We start from the raw sequence: 16,503 nt of genomic DNA on the forward strand, positions 1-16,503 counted from the left end.
GCAGAGTTCAGAGTGGCATTGGGGGGACTCTGCCCTAGGTCCCACCCAATGATTCTGCTTTAGGTGCACCCCCATTAGTGCCACAGCTCCAGATGCCCCCCAGTGCCCCCACTCTAAATGCACCCCTAATATTGCCTCTTCTCCAGTTGCCCCCCTAATTCCTCTGCTCCAGGATCACCACTATTACCATGCCTCAGGTGACCCTAATGCCTCTGCTTTAGATGCACCCCCATAAATGCCCCAGCTCAAGATGCCTCCACTCTAAATGCACCACTAATATTGCCTCTTATCCAGTTACCCCTGCTCCAGAATCTCCACTATTACCCTGCCTCAGGTGACCCTAATGCCTCTGTTTCAGTTATGACCCTCTGTTTGTGCCCTTTGCTCACGTTGCTCCTCTAGCACCTTTGCTTGGGTTTGTTAATGGTTGTGACCTGCAAAGGGGGTTGGACTTATGACTGAAAAATTCTGCACAGTGCGTCATATTCTCCAGTATTGACACGTATGGTTTACAAGGCGGTAGTGATGATATTCCGTATTTACAGGCATCACTGCTGCCATGTAAAAAGATACTGGTGGAGGATTTAAAGGGGTTGTCCAGGTTTCCAAGTTATCCTTTCCACACCATAGGGCATAACTATATGATTAGTGGGGTCCGATTCTGCGACCCCCACTGATCCCAGAAACAGGTCCTGTTCCCCCTTTTTGATGGTGTGGCAGGCCACACATACGCCCTGCTGCTCCATTTATTCTCTTTGGGACCACTGGAAATAGCCAGCGCTTCACTCCGCCATCTCCAGCGACTCCATAGAGAATGGATGGAGAGGCAGGGCATATGCTCGACCTGCCACTCAATCAAAAAGGGGGATCAGTGGGGGCTCCAGTGTTCAGACCCCCATGGATCACTTAGTTATCCACGATCATGTGGATAGAGGATAACTAGAAAAGTGGACACAGGTCCTTTTAACAGGCGAGCATTTCTATTTTAGTTTGACACATATTTTGGGCCACATTTAAAAATTTTTTTACACCCAAAGAAAACCTTTAAGGATAGGGAATGTGTAAAGGTTCAACAGCTATGACACGACAGGTGATAAGTGTCTGATTGATAGGGGTCTGACTGCTGGGACCCCCATAATCAAGGGAACGTGGTCTTAAGACCCTTGTGTATATAGATTGGCGGTAATGTAACTGAATGTCTCAGGACCCCTTTTTGCATGATCAGTGGGTGTTCCAGCAGTCAGACCCCAGCAATCTGATATTTATCACCGATCCTGTAGATAGGCGATAGGTCATTATGGTAGGACAACCCTTTTGATTATAATGTAGATTATGTGCAATCTGAGGAGGTTAAGATTTGGTAAATTTAATGCCAGACATTTATGCTTAAAGGGGTTAAAGGTTTTGTCCCACTTCAGTAAATGGCATTTATCATGCAGTTACCGTAATACAAGGCACTAATGTATTGTGATTGTCCGTATTGCCTCCTTTCCATCACATTATACACTGCACATATCCATGGTTATTACCACCGTGTAATCCAGCAGTGGTGGCCGTGCTTACACACTATAGGGAAAGGCTGGAAGTGCTCATAGGCCAACACCTTTACCTATAGTGTGCAAGCACGGCCACCGAGTCGTCAAAACCATGGATACATGCTGTGTATAATGTGATGGAAAAGAAACAATATGGAGAATCACAATACATTAGTAAGTGCCTTGCATTAACTTTATCTACATGATAAATGCCAATTGCTGAAGTGAGACAACCCCTTTAACCCCTTTAAGTGTGCTACACTTAATAGGGTTAGGCATAAATGTCTTGGTGTGTGCATTGCGTGTTTCCTATGTGTGATTGGTGTGTGCTATATATGTTCTATGTATCAGTGGTGTATGTGCAGCATGTGACATATGCATCCGTGGCATGTGAGCCACGTATAAGTGTCTTGTGTGCCACATGTGTCCAGTAAGTGATTGGTGTGCGCTGCATGTGTCTTGTTTCTGACCGACTTAAGTGCAGGATATCCATATATGTGTCAATTCTGCCACATGTAGGTTTGTGCATTTTGCTGTGAATGTCTGCCATCATACTTCATCTGTAATATCTCTGTTATCACTGTAATGCTCATGAACACGACCGTTGGATGTTTTGCAGTCTGCAAATTGCGGATCTGCAAAACATGGATACCGGGTGTGTGCATTCCACATTATGTGGAACAGAACAGCCGGCCCCTAATAGAACCGTCCTATCCTTGTCTGTAATGCTGACAATAATAGGACATGTTCTATCATTTTGCAGAACGGCCATGCGACCATACAGACACGGAATGAACGCAGAGTCATATTTTTTTTTGCAGCCCTACTGAAGTGAAGTGAACGGTACCGACATGGAAAAAAAATAGTTAGTGTGCAGGAGCCCTAAGTTGGGCCCTAAGTACCCCAGTCCGACACCTTATGGTGTGCCATGTAGTAACCTAATAATACAATCATACAGTGTCCAAAAAGTATTGCTATAGGATAGGATTTCCAAGACCACAATGCCCAATAAAAAAAAAAAAAAGTCTAGGGAGTGTAACATTCCTTTTCACCAAGTGTGGGACTGAGTGTGCAATATCCAGATGTCCAGGACATTAAAGGGGTTGTTCCCCTTTTGGGGGTGTTTGGACAGACCACCCCTCCGGGCCAGACCGCCAAAGGGAAGAATGTCTTGCTGCAGAATAAATTTAAACTTATTAAGGCTCCATTCACACGTCCGTAATAATTGGTCCGCATGCGTTCTGCAAATTGTGGAACGGGTGCAGACCTATTCATTCTCTATGGGGACAGAATGGATGCGGAGAGCACACTATGTGCTCTCCGCATCCGCATTTCCGGAGCGCGATGACAATCTTCCAGTCCGGAAAAAAATAGAACATGTCCTATTCTTGTCCGCAATTGCATTTCTATGGGGGTGCCGGCCGGGTGTATTGCGGATCCGCAATGCACTACGGACGTGTGAATGGACCCTAACACTTCTATTTTTGACAGCATTTTTTTCCATGTCTGCCTAAAACTTTTGCACAGTACTGTAGGTTTGGTTTCACTGATATTTAGTCTGCCAGTCGCGATTGAAAACGGTGCTGTTTGGCAGTTCTGGTACTGCTCATTAGGGCATAACTACAAACAGTGAAATCGGCATATTTTGAATATTTAGAAGGGTTTTCTAGTTATAATGATTTTTGGCAAGTGCCCGCATTGTGCCTGCTGAAGCAGAAGATTCATACTTACCTGCCTCATTCCGCTCCGGTGCTCCATGCAGACCTCGCTGTCTCCATCTTTTAGTTAGTGTTGATCGCAAATTTTCTAATCGCAAATTTTTATCGCGAATATTGGCGCTTCCAGAATTTGCAAATATCTAGAATATAGTGCTATATCTTCATAATTGCGAATATTCTAGATTTTTTTTTCATCAGTACCCATGATCCCTCACTGCTTCTTGCTTGTGGCCCAATGAGAAGGCTGCAATATCTTTGACTTTAGGAGTAGTGTTGATCGCAAATTTTTATATCGGGAATTTTTATTGCGAATTTCCCGATTGCCGATTTTCGCAATCAAGAAAATAATGACTGGAGATCACGAATTCTTGAATTCGCAAATATATGACGAATATTCGCCCAAATATTTGCAGAATATATCACGAATTCGAATATTGTCCCAGCACTGTTTACATCCAGCAGTCAGGGGTGCAACCCCTTCCCTCCAGCCTTACTGTTGAAGACATACTTGGAAAACATTACATATAGTGCTACAAAATATACTGGTTAATATAGTAATACAGTTAAATATGCAGAGATGAACGTTTCCACAATGAAAGCACTCATTGCCCAAGGCCTTTCCACTGCCGCCCACTTGTCCTTTCCTGGTGCTGCCTGAGGCAATCTACTCACTTCGCCTCATTGGCGGTAAACCCCTGCCAGCAGTGCATTAGTATGGTCACTTGCACCACTCCAGCCACTTACTGGCTTCAGCATTGACGTACTGCTTGTGGCCACATTACCGCTGAAGCGGTGGATGTGAACAGTGCGTCATCTGAGCGCTATCGTTATGTAGAGGGTGCAGTCACCGGGGTACCGATTATAGGACTTGCATATTACATAAGGGGACAACAGCGCTATTAGTGGTGTGGAGGTGCAATCACATGCTGACTTGACAATCAAATCGGGCTACACAGAGCTATCTTATGATGCAAGTGAATGCTTTAGAATATGTAGGGCTGTTATACAGCTGTTTAGGTAGGGAGCCCATACAAGCAAATAAGCTGTGAGTTATAAATCTCTGCATTGTGATATTATCTAAAGAATTGTATGAATGCACTTCTTAAAGGTGCACTCCGGGACAAACTAATATACTGTGTTATGCCTAATGTAGGGCCTGATAGGGCGGAGCAGAGAATTGCACAAGTTGAAAGACCACCAAGGACAGGTCATGCTCCGCCCCCTTGGGGCCTGTACTAGGTTCTACATAATATAGCAGTTTTTCCTTGTGTTTTCTTTAAAGGGGCTATGCTATGATTGATGTAATAAAATGAAAAGACATCATATAGTACATGACAATACCTTTCTAACAAGGCCAGAACCAGCCCTGTACCTCACATGGATCCAGAGATCTTCCCATTCATTGCTTCACTTTCTCTGCTAGATTATCTTCAGCCTGGCAGCTCAGGGGACGTGTCCTTTCTGCTGCAGCTCTCTCTCTGTAACTGCTAAATCTTCTAACAGAACATATGGTCGGGGCAGTTGTAGATTTAAAGAGGACCTTTCACTAGAATAGAAAATCTAAACTAAATATACAGACATGTAGAGCGGCGCCCGGGGATCTCACTGCACTTACTATTATCCCCGGGCGCCGCTCCGTTCTCCTGCTATGTCCTCCGGTATCTCCGTTCCCTAAGTTATGGTAGGCGGAGTCTGCCCTTGTTCTGCTGTAGCGCTGGCCAATCGCATTGCAGAGCTCACAGCCTGGGAGAAAACAACCTCCCAGGCTGTGAGCTCTGTGCTGCAATTGGCCAGGGCTAGAGCAGAACAAGGGCAGACTCCGCCTACCATAACTTAGTGACCGAAATCTCCGCCTACCATATCTTAGTGAACGGAGATACTGGAGGACATAGCAGGAGAACGGAGCGGCGCCCGGGGATAATAGTAAGTGCAGTGAGATCCCCGGGCACCGCTCTACATGTCTGTATAGTTAGTTCACAATGTCAGGATCGGTGAAAGGTCCTCTTTAAATAAGGAAAAGAACAAACAGCAGGTGGCGCTATACAGATACAATTTATTGCATAGCATCTTGGCTATACCAAATTTTTTATTACATGCAATTACAAAAGTACTCAGATCCAGGTGCTGGTTTGATAACTGTAGAATATGTTTCGTGACACAATCCCTTTAATTCTCATTAGCAAAGGTGTAATAATCATAGGAAGGGTAGTGAGAACTGCGGTATACAGGGTTTTTAACCCCTGTGGCAATTGTTTTTAGCTATGAAAAGGTTGCCTTGGGTTAATTGTGTAATCTGTGTGCTTGGAGTATGTTATCTATGGCGGCGGGGCTAGAGGAAATGGAGAGAAGTAATAAGTATAATAATTAGCAGATAACCCGTGTTTAGCCGCATGACTCAGGAACTCTGACGGCTTCTTCACCTTCATTTCTAATATTCTGCTATTCAGATGAAACTATTTGTCAGGTTTTAGAGGCTAATGAATTGAACATGACATATGTCGCTGCCATCACAGATTCAATTACATAGGAAGCAGTTAAAGTCGGGAGACGTGCTCTTCCATCCTCAAAATACTCACTTGTAATGAGCAAGGGCTGAAGTATAAATAGTAAGTGAAGTAAGATCTGATTTTACAGTGCACCAATGAAACTGTAATGAGCATCCTGACCCACATTTATATATATATATATATATATATATATATATATATATATATATATATATATATATATATATATATATAGTGACACAGTGAGAGGTTGTGTCTGGCAAGGCAGGTATTTTCCTCCCAGCATGTGCGGCTGGGCTGATTTACAGCCAGGTGAGGTCAAATACCGGACCGCATTTTAAGTGCTGGTCCGGGTTTTGGCAGCACCTGGCTATCCTTAAATAGGCAGCTGGGCTCAGAAGCGAGGTCTCTGTGTTGGGATCTGGGAGCCTTGTGTCTGGGTGAAGGCTTGCTACTAGTGTTGAGCGAACTTGTGTTTTAAGTTCGGCGTCTAAAGTTCGGGTTCGGGTTATCGAAGAATCGCGTTATGGATTCTAAATTTTGTTTTTGGTCCGTGGTAGCGGAATCCATGACTCGATTCTTCGATAACCTGAACTTTAGACACCGAACTTAAAACCCAAGTTCGCTCAACACTACTTGCTACCTGTTTGGCGTGAAAACAGGTTGGTGCTGCTATCAACAAGGACTCTTTGAGGCAGAATTGCCGCATGGTGTGAATTACCATTAACACCGCAAGGTGACTTTTTGCTTGTTTATGAATGCTTGTTTTGTCACTTGCCTAAAGTGTGAATAAAACACTGAACTGTTTGATCCAAAGAACTCGTTGTTGCCTCTATACAGCGTCCGCTAATCCTGTCTACCAGAGTGAGTCCCCACAATATATATAATGTACTTTAAAGAGGTTCTCCGGACCTGGAGCCCATAACCCCTATGGCCCTCCTGTGCCCCTTAACAAAAAAAAAAACACCCCTCCCTCTCCTGTTCGTAGTCCTGCGCTGATCTGTTCCTCGAAGAACCAGGAAGCGGCTTGGTCCCGCTCCCACTCTGGCCAATCAGCGGTCACATCGGTCAAGTCGTGTATCATTTAAGTGGATGTGACCACTGAGTCCCGTGATTGGCTGCAGCAGTCACTTCCGGCAGCATGCCACATCCATCCTAGCAATACGCCACAAATGTTGAGATAGGAATACCCCTTTAATTTTCTAATATATTTTGGGGGAGATTTATCAATACTGGTGCATAGGTAAACTGGCTTAGTTGCCCATAGCAACCAATCAGATTGATCCTTTCATTTTCTAAAGGAGATCTGAAAAATGAAAGGTGGAATCTGATTGGTTGCTAGGGGCAACTAGGACAGCTTTCATTTGCACCAGAAAAACCTTTAGCTCCTGGTACTGTATATGACGGGGGAGATGCTGCTGATACATACATAAGTAAACCGCAAAATCTTGTCCACAACCATGGCCATTCTTTGCCATCTGAAAAAAATTGTATTCAGAAACGGTATATTGGACAATGTAGTCAGGAGAGGATGAGAAGGTTCAATATCAGTTTGGCTAGACCAGGCGTCAGCAGCCTTTGACAATCCACCTGTTGTGAAACTACAATTCCCAGCATGCTCTATTCATTTCTATGAGAGTTCTAAGTAGAGCAGTGCAAGTATGCATGCTGGGAGTTGTAGTTTCAGAACAGCTGGAGTGCCGGAGGTGGCCTACCCCTGGGCTAGACCCATGATGGTCAGTAGGCCTATCGTCTGCCACAGTGCCTTATTATGTGACTGCTACCTCTGCACCTCCTACTGAAGTCGCTCCCCTGATTAAAACTGGATTGTCCTTTTCAGAGGTGAATCTGGTGCTGGGAAGACAGAGAATACCAAGAAGGTCATCCAGTACCTGGCCGTGGTCGCCTCCTCACACAAGGGAAAGAAAGACACCACCATCACTGTAAGTAGGGGCCATTAATAATGTATCCCTGATCTACAAAGCTACTGATGTATGGTGACACTCAACAAGCCCCCCACAAGGGAGGAGCGAGCACGGAAACATTGCCTCTCCGGTCGTCTGTTCTCCTGCCAAGTAGCTGACATATTAAGAATACACAGCTACATTTCAGCGCTCGTGTTTATGCATAGCTTAGGTCTGTTTAATAGACTTTGTGTCGTGACCGCCACAATCTAGAGCGGGTCCCGCTGACAGTGTCACTTCAAGCATTGAGTGTAATAGTCCTCCAGTTAAGGCCTCATGCACGCAACCGTATATGGTCTGCACCCGATCCTCATTATTGAGGGGGACCCATTCATTTCATTTCGCACTATAGTCTGTCCGCATCTGTATGTCTGTTCCTCATACACACAACCGTATCTATTTTGCAGCTGCAAAATACGGATAATGTCCCCGTTGCATCCGCGCACTCATTGACTTCAGTAGGTCAGTGGTCCACATTTTACGGCCAAGTACAGGACATGTTCTTTCTTTTTTTTGCTCAAGTTACTCAAAAAGATAGAATAGAAAAAAAGATGGACCGCATCTGGATTTGGCAGATCTGCAATTTGCAGCCCTCCAAACAAATACGGTGGTGTGCATGAGACCTTAAATGCCATCTGTCAGCAGATCTGTACCTATGACACTGGCCGACCTGTTACATGTGCGCTTGGCAGCTGAAGGCATCTGTGTTGGTCCCATGTCCATATGTGCCCGCTTTGCTGAGGAAAAATGAAGTTTTATTATATGCAAATGAGCCTCTAGGAGCAACGGGGGCGTTGTCATTACACCTAGAGGCTCTGCTCTCTCTGCAACTGCTGCGCCCTCTGCACTTTGACAGGACAAGAAGTGATGATGTTTTCACTGCCTGGCCTTGTCAATCAAAGTAGAGAGGGCGCGGCAGTTGCAGAGAGGGCAGAGCCTCTAGGTATAACGGCTCCGCCCCTATTGCACCTAGAGCCTCATTTGCATATACTAAAGCATGATTTTTCTCAGTAATGCGGACACATATGAACATGGGACCAGCACAGATGCCTTCAGCTGCCAAGCGCACATGTAACAGGTCAGCTGGTTAATATAATATTATTCTACCTATATGAAAATATATTATATGTCCATAAAAAACTACATTTGACTGCTATAGGGGAAATGTATTGTATAATATGGTATATTATTTATTTTATAGAATATATTACTGGTATACTATAATATATTATATAAAATAAATAATATAGCATATTATACAATACATTTCCCCTGTAGCAGTCAAATGTAGTTTTATACGGACAGACCCAGGCTGGGCCCCAATACTCTGGCAGCAACTACTGACTGAAGGAAGAGGGTCCCGAGTGGGCAATCCCCCATGATGCAACTCCTTTAAAAATGAACTAAAATGTAACTAAAATGGAATCTTTTCACAGTATTTCAAATGCAAATGAAATGAATAGAGATACATGAGCCATATACTACTGCCTAAATGCATTTTTACCCTAATTCTCTGCTTCCCAAGATGGACTGATGAGACTATTAGTTCTCAAGTGTTTACTCCTTGTTTCCTTCTGTTAATTCTTTTATTTAACATAGCGAAAAGTCTTTTCTGCCATTTCTGTTTCTGACATTTATTTTACCACATTATTCAACTACAGCAAGGCCCATCTTTTGCTTACGTGAGTAAAGAGATTGTGCAGTGTGTGTGTGTTAGCACAGAGTGGACATTTGCATGCTATTGTTGCACTCAGAACCAGTGGTGAAGTAGAGATGATGATGATGATGGTGGCGGTGATATCCTATTGTATCACACCGTGAAATGCAACAATAGCACTCGGGATTTGACACCAACCGGTCCGTGAATGAGCTCTGACTAGTGCAGAACTGTGATTGTCAACCAAATCGGCAGGGCTGTCCAAAAATGTAAAAGAAACTCTACAAAGTGATGCACTATAATGGGTAGCGATGAAAATCTAAAGGAATATAATACCACCCAATTGAGATCATTTGTACAGAAGTGGCTGACAATCATGGATCCGTAGTCAAACCTCATACAGTCCTTTGTGTGTTTTTGATACCTTTTTGGTTAACATTTTCGACAACAGCTTGAATATGGAAAGTCAAGGAACTGAAGGAGAAATTTAACGGATCTGCTGCGAATATCTAGTGGGATTGCAATATAGTGTGCACCTCCTATAGTGATGCTTTAAAGTGCCGTGCATGCCTGCATGATCCCCTGATTGCTGTTCCTTTTGTTTCTTATCGAATATTAACAAATAATGGATATAAAGCAAAGTACATTAAAATATAGTTTTAGGGTGATTCTAGGAAGAAAGTACCGGTACTTCAGATTTTGGAGAGTTGAAATAGTATGGCTGATGCTACACCTAGACTTTTTGTAGCATTCTATTGATTTTAAATAGAATCTGTCACCCCGATTTTGGATCATTACAGAAATAGATGACCAGTACTGCAGATATGGAGTCCAGATCACAATTTTTTATTTTTCTACTGTCCCCCCCCCCCCCCCGCTCCATTGAAATACATGGTCAGGACCCCTGTGCATGTGCGCATGAGTCTACTCAAAAATAGTGATTTGGACTCCTTATTTGCAGTACTAAAAATCGGGGTGACCGATTCCCTTTAAAGAAGACCTGTCACCTCTCCTGACATATCTATTTAGTAAATAATTGTTATACTGCTAGCTCTGTGCCCCCCTATAGATATTCCCTTGCCGCATAGCTGGCATGCAGCCTCAGTCCTATAAGGATAGGAGCATGTGCCACAGCACCATGTTAACTGCACCCCTTATTGTTACTGGCCACAGCTTCTATGATGTAAGAGCAAGTTATCTAATTGGCCTGAGCTAACGATGCAAAAGATGCCCCTGAATTGTTCACATAGCAGTGCTCACCGCACCCTGTCCCTACGCTAGGGTCACATGGTACTGTATTCCGAAAAGTAGCTACCTATACCATTGTGTCTAATGGGGTGGAGGACGTTTCTTGGCTGAAACATCAGTTTATTCTGTATAATTTTGTATTCCTTGGTAGATAGCCCAAGAAAATAGAAATGAAAAGCATCCGCACACATTATACCAGTGCCTCCATTTTTCCATGAAACACTTTTGCCCTCCAACTGCATGGCGTGCTGTGTACACATTCATATTCTTATTACACTGCTTGTATATCTGTGCATGCAAAATCAATGATATTATTCCAAAGACATTGATTTTTTTGTTCCTGTTGCAGGCTAAGTATGGCTGCATTTAGCATTATTCCTTACCAATAATGTGGAATGCAGGAGCAAGCATTCAGACAAAAGAGGGGTTAAGCAGGGCTGCTTCAAAGCTTGGTGATGTGCATTGCCTCATAACATGGCTCAATGCAAAGTATAGGTCAGAAGATAAGAAGATCCTGGGGGGTTCTTGTCTGAAATTAGTTTTTGCCAGGAATACCAATCATTCATCTGTGGGCTTGTGCCAAGTCCAATCAGGGCATCTCTAATGATACTTAGCAGATGCTACGCTTGGTCTTTGATCTACGAACGTTACAGTACTTACTGTATTATAGCGGCTGCTCTAGACTTCATGCTACAATAGAGTTCTTAATTGCAATCCGCCAGCACATCAAGCAATTCCCTCAAAGGAATAAGTGACCTTTGACCGCCCATTTAAGCTCAAATATTATAGGTATTTCAGGCTATAACCTTAACCTAGTTGCATGAATGTATCCATCAGTTTGATCTGTTGATTTCTGTTCCTAATGCTGCATGCTATGGATTCCAGGGAGAGTTGGAAAAGCAGCTTCTTCAAGCCAATCCCATCCTTGAAGCTTTTGGTAACGCCAAAACTGTGAAAAATGACAACTCATCCCGATTTGTAAGTATCCGGCAAGTACTTTCTAAGATCATTTTGGTTGAAAAATATGAAACATACTAAAAAAGTATTCCCAAAGTAATATATTCTTATTTGTTAGGAAGAGACTGATACTGTCACGTATGTAAGCACACATTCCCAGGCCCCATAGATGATTGTGTGCTATAATGCTTGGAAAAAGAAATTGCCTCTCCATGCCCATTCCCGTCCTTGTCCTATTATGTTCATTTCTCTTTGCCCAGCATGGCCCTGGTATAATTAAAACAGTCTCACTGATTTTATTAATCACTCAAGCGATGAGATCTGGTGAAGGAGCACCAAAGTAGTCACCAGGAACTTAGGTGCAACCTCATTGACCTCTCCTTTGCTCTGCCCACATTTCCCTGTATGTATACTTTAAAAAATATTAATGCAGAATTAGTACTGGCTCAATTTCTGAAGAATTGGACGATGTTTCAGGCATCTGAGACAATAACTTTTCTGAAATAGACTAATTATTATAAATTTTATAATGTAGTAATGACCGTAGGTGCTAGTTAATGATAAAGCATATTTTTCAGTAAGATGCAAAGCAGACACATAAAGCTCTTCATAGATCCAGTAATGTACCTCAAAATACAAGCAGGCAGATTGAATTGTTTATAGATCCAGTGCTATAACCCAAAATACACATAGCCAGAAGGAACCCTCCATAGATCCAGTGCTATACCCCAATAAAGAGGCAGACAGAAGGAACCCTCCATAGATCCAGTGCTATACCCCAATAAAGAGGCAGACAGAAGGAACCCTCCATAGATCCAGTGCTATACCCCAATAAAGAGGCAGACAGAAGGAACCCTCCATAGATCCAGTGCTTTACCCCAATAAAGAGGCAGACAGAAGGAACCCTCCATAGATCCAGTGCTATACCCCAATAAAGAGGCAGACAGAAGGAACCCTCCATAGATCCAGTGCTATACCCCAATAAAGAGGCAGACAGAAGGAACCCTCCATAGATCCAGTGCTATACCCCAATAAAGAGGCAGACAGAAGGAACCCTCCATAGATCCAGTGCTATACCCCAAAATACACACAGCGAGAAGGAACCCTCCTTAGATCCAGTGTTATACCCCAATAAAGAGGCAGACAGAAGGAACCTTCCATAGATCCAGTGCTATACCCAACATACGAACAGCCAGAAACAACCCTCCTAAGATCCAGTGCTATAACCCAATGTACAGACAAACAGTAGATCCAGTGCTTTAACCCAACATACAGACAGAAGGAATCCCCCATAGATCCAGTGCTGTAACCCAACGTACAGACAGTCAGAAGGAACTCTTCATGCAATATTGCTATAAACCAACACACAGACAGACATAAGGAACCCTCCATAGATCCAGTGCTGTAACCCAACATACAGACAGACAGAAGGAGCCGTCCATAGATCCTGCATTATAACCCTACACACAGAAGGAACTCTTCATATGTGATTGATTTAACCCAACTCAGAGATATACAGAAGGAACCCTCCATAGATCCAGTGCTATAACCCAAAATACAGACAGACAGAAGGAACGCTTCACAGATCATTGCTATTACCGAAAAAGCAGGAGGACAGAAGAGACTCTCTTTGTGATCCAGTAAAAATACCATATAACCTATATAGGTACTACAGGGGCCCCGGCACCAATGGTCAGAATCAATGCCACAGTTAAAAATACTGCTGAATTAAAATTAAATTTGTCTCCTGAACCCAGTGTAACGTTAAAATACTCACAACTGCAGTAAGAGAAAGGACTGTGCAGGTTATAATTACTTTAAGTGCCTCACCAACAACTATGGGGCGGCTCACTAATGAGGCCCCTCTCACAGTTTATACTGCTTTAGGATAGCATGGTAGTATGCTATTGCAGACTTATGACAAAGCATCTCCTTAAAGGGAACCCGTCATCAACGTTATGCTGATCTCACTGAGGGCAGCATAAATTGGTGACAGAAATGCTGATCTCAGCGGTGTGTCACTCATCAGCTAAAAGTAAGTGGTTGCTGAGAACCAGCATCATAATCATTGCAGCCCAGGCCTTGGAAAGAGTCCAGTCTACCTGAGAAGAGTCCTGGTTATTCATAATCTCCTGCTCTCTCACCCATCTGCTGATGATTGGAAGTTCTCTCCTAGATAGAAAGGGAGAAAACTAGGTATTAGACTGTCAGTCATCAGCAGGTGGACAGGAGAGCAGGAATCCATGAATAACCAGGACTCTTCTCAGGTGGCCGGGACTCTTTTCCAGGCCCAGTCTGCAATGATTGTGATGTTGTTTCTCGGCAACCACTTAGGGTGGGTTCACACTAGCGTTAGGGATTCCGTTATGGCTTTCCGTTATAACGGAAAATAACGGAATCCATAAGACGGAAGGACGGATCCGTTCTTCTGCCCATAGACTTGTATTATGACGGAATGCAAAACAGAAGCCTTTAAAAGGCCGTCGACAGGACTTTGTATTCCGTCTTGCATAACGGGACCCTGGCGGATCCGTTATGCTTTCCCATAGACTTCTATTAGGACGGAAAACAAATGTAATGCCTTTTAAAGGCTTCCGTTTTGCATTCTGTCTGGGCATTCCCTCATTTTCTATTATAACCATGTTATAGCCATAACGGAATCCCTAACGCTAGTGTGACCCAACTTATAAATGACCGACCGCTGAAATCAACTCGCCTGTCTCTACTTTATTCTGCCGTTAGTATGGGCAGCATAAAGTTGATGACCGGTTCCCTTTAATATTTCTATGTCAATATTTGCTGGTTGTTTACATGACGTTGGATAAATACATTGTAACAACTTGTTACTTTCTTTCTATTATTTGTATAGGGTAAATTTATTCGTATAAACTTTGATGTTTCTGGATTCATCGTTGGAGCAAACATCGAAACTTGTATCCTTGCCTGCTGCAGATGAACACAGCGAGCTAGATAAACATGTAGGATTTAAATGTCTAAGTTAGGCAAATATCCACAGGGGAGAGCTATAAACATCTAGAAATGTGAACACTGTTTACAGAGATACTAAAAGTTCAGTTCCTTCAAGTCCAAGTGGTACTTATCCCAGCGACTGCCTTGAGCCAAAGGATTCTTTACTTTGAATTAAATCACCCTGTCTTGGTTCTTATGACATAATCAGTTAGGCTGAGTTCACATCTGCGTTGACTTTTACATTGTGGTTTTATCAGAGGAATACAGAAAAAATGGACCAGTTGAAACGGATTGAAGAACGAGTAGAAATTGAACACCTTCCATCCTGTTATTGATTGACTTCAATGTCAAAACAAAAAACGGAAAGCTCCTTTCCATCAACTTTCCATTATTTAGGGGTGTAAAAAAGTTTTACAGACACTACTTTTTCTCCCATCAAAAATAACAGACACATGACAGAACAGAGTCAAACTGAGCATAACTGAATGCTTCCGCTAATATTACCATGAAATCAATGGTAATATTAGCGGGAGCATTTTTTTGTTTTTCTTTTTTATAACAGAATAGAACAAACTGACATGAACATAGCCTTACTCTTTTGTTGTAGCCAATTTTATGTAAAAAAAACAGCAAAATTCTAGTAATATTAGGGAAAGGTTAAGTAGCTAAAGGTGTTGTCCTCAGGAAAGGTCATCAGTATCTGACTGGTAATTCTCCAACATCCGGAACCCCTGCTGATCAGCTGTTTGATGAGTGCCGCAACCTGTTCCTAGACTGGTGTGCTAGACGCAGCTATGTCCCATTCTAGTGAATGATAATGCAATAACAAGAACAGCCGCTTTTCAATGGATGGCACTGTGCTTGATGTGCTAAGAGGAGGCCGCAACACTCACTGGAGCACCGCAGCCTGATCAGCTGATCGATGGGGATTCCAGAAGTCGGACCCCCACTGATCGGATACTGATCACCAGGGGCGTAACTACCATAGCGGCAGACCATGCAACAGCTATGGGGCCCAGTGCAAGAGGAGGCCCAGTCTTAGTTGGGATTATCTCCTCTTTTACTGGGGGTAAAAACTTTGTCAGGACTCTACCCTCTATAGCAGGCATGCTCATCCTGCGGCCTTCCAGCTGTTGGAAAACTACAACTTCCAGCATGCCCGAACAGCCTACAGCAGGGCATTGTGGGAGTTGTACTTTTACAACAGCTGGAGGGCCGCAGGTTGAGCATGCCTGCTCTAAAGAAACAACTTTTAGAAAATGAGGCCGTGGGGGGGGGGGGGGTTGGTTTGAACCTTGCTATGGGGCCCTTACTTCTCTATGTACGCCACTGCTGATGACCTATGCTAAGGATAGGTCATCAGTACTGAACACTAGGACAACCCCTTAAAATTGCATTTATAGTCTTTTATGTGCCCTGGTGTAAGGGTTCAGCTTGGACCCTCCCCCCCCCCCCCTTCCCTCAGTGCTTTGTATCCAGAGGCAGGGAAGGACATAGCCTACGTGCTGCCTGAGGCAAAAATTGAAACGGCACCCTCCCATGCCAAATTTTTGACCTAACCCCTTCCCTCCAGCCAGAGGAGTAACTTGACCAGCATGCACTTTCTATAATGCCAGTGTCTTCTTATGTGGCACAAGGATCTTTGGGACCCTTCAGGTTCCTGGGCCCGGTAGCTACCTCTGCAACCACTATAGCTATATCCCTGCCGGGAGTGCTGCCGGGCAAGGTTGAAAGAGTCATAGTATTTAACTAGTATTATAGCCCCTTCATTGGCGGGGTCCCAGAGGTAAGGTCCAAATGGGCAAGTTATGCTACTGTTTATCCTACTGATATGGTAATAGTTGAAAAACCCATTTAATTGCTAAAACGGATAACTATAACAAGTCAAACACTGGTATGCAGACTTTCAAACAGGGAATAAATCAGTCACTCATCTCTGAATGTTGG

The 16,503-nt window shown here is 43.5% G+C and overlaps 1 protein-coding gene across 3 annotated transcripts in view; it reads left to right on the forward strand.

Moving 5' to 3' along the window:
* MYH11 (myosin heavy chain 11) overlaps window positions 1-16,503 on the forward strand; it is a 90,011-nt gene that overhangs the window by 40,724 nt on the left and 32,784 nt on the right. For 2 of the 3 annotated variants that reach the window (XM_040441635.1, XM_040441632.1), the window contains exons 5-8: window positions 7,601-7,703; window positions 9,386-9,406; window positions 11,515-11,607; window positions 14,456-14,519. In XM_040441635.1, coding sequence (XP_040297569.1) covers window positions 7,601-7,703; window positions 9,386-9,406; window positions 11,515-11,607; window positions 14,456-14,519 — 281 coding nt within the window. The remainder of the gene's footprint in view (window positions 1-7,600; window positions 7,704-9,385; window positions 9,407-11,514; window positions 11,608-14,455; window positions 14,520-16,503) is intronic. The other variant, XM_040441634.1, reaches the window with a different exon arrangement.

The sequence above is a fragment of the Bufo bufo genome, chromosome 7 (assembly GCF_905171765.1).
Source record: "Bufo bufo chromosome 7, aBufBuf1.1, whole genome shotgun sequence".
Taxonomy (NCBI): Eukaryota; Metazoa; Chordata; class Amphibia; order Anura; family Bufonidae; genus Bufo; species Bufo bufo.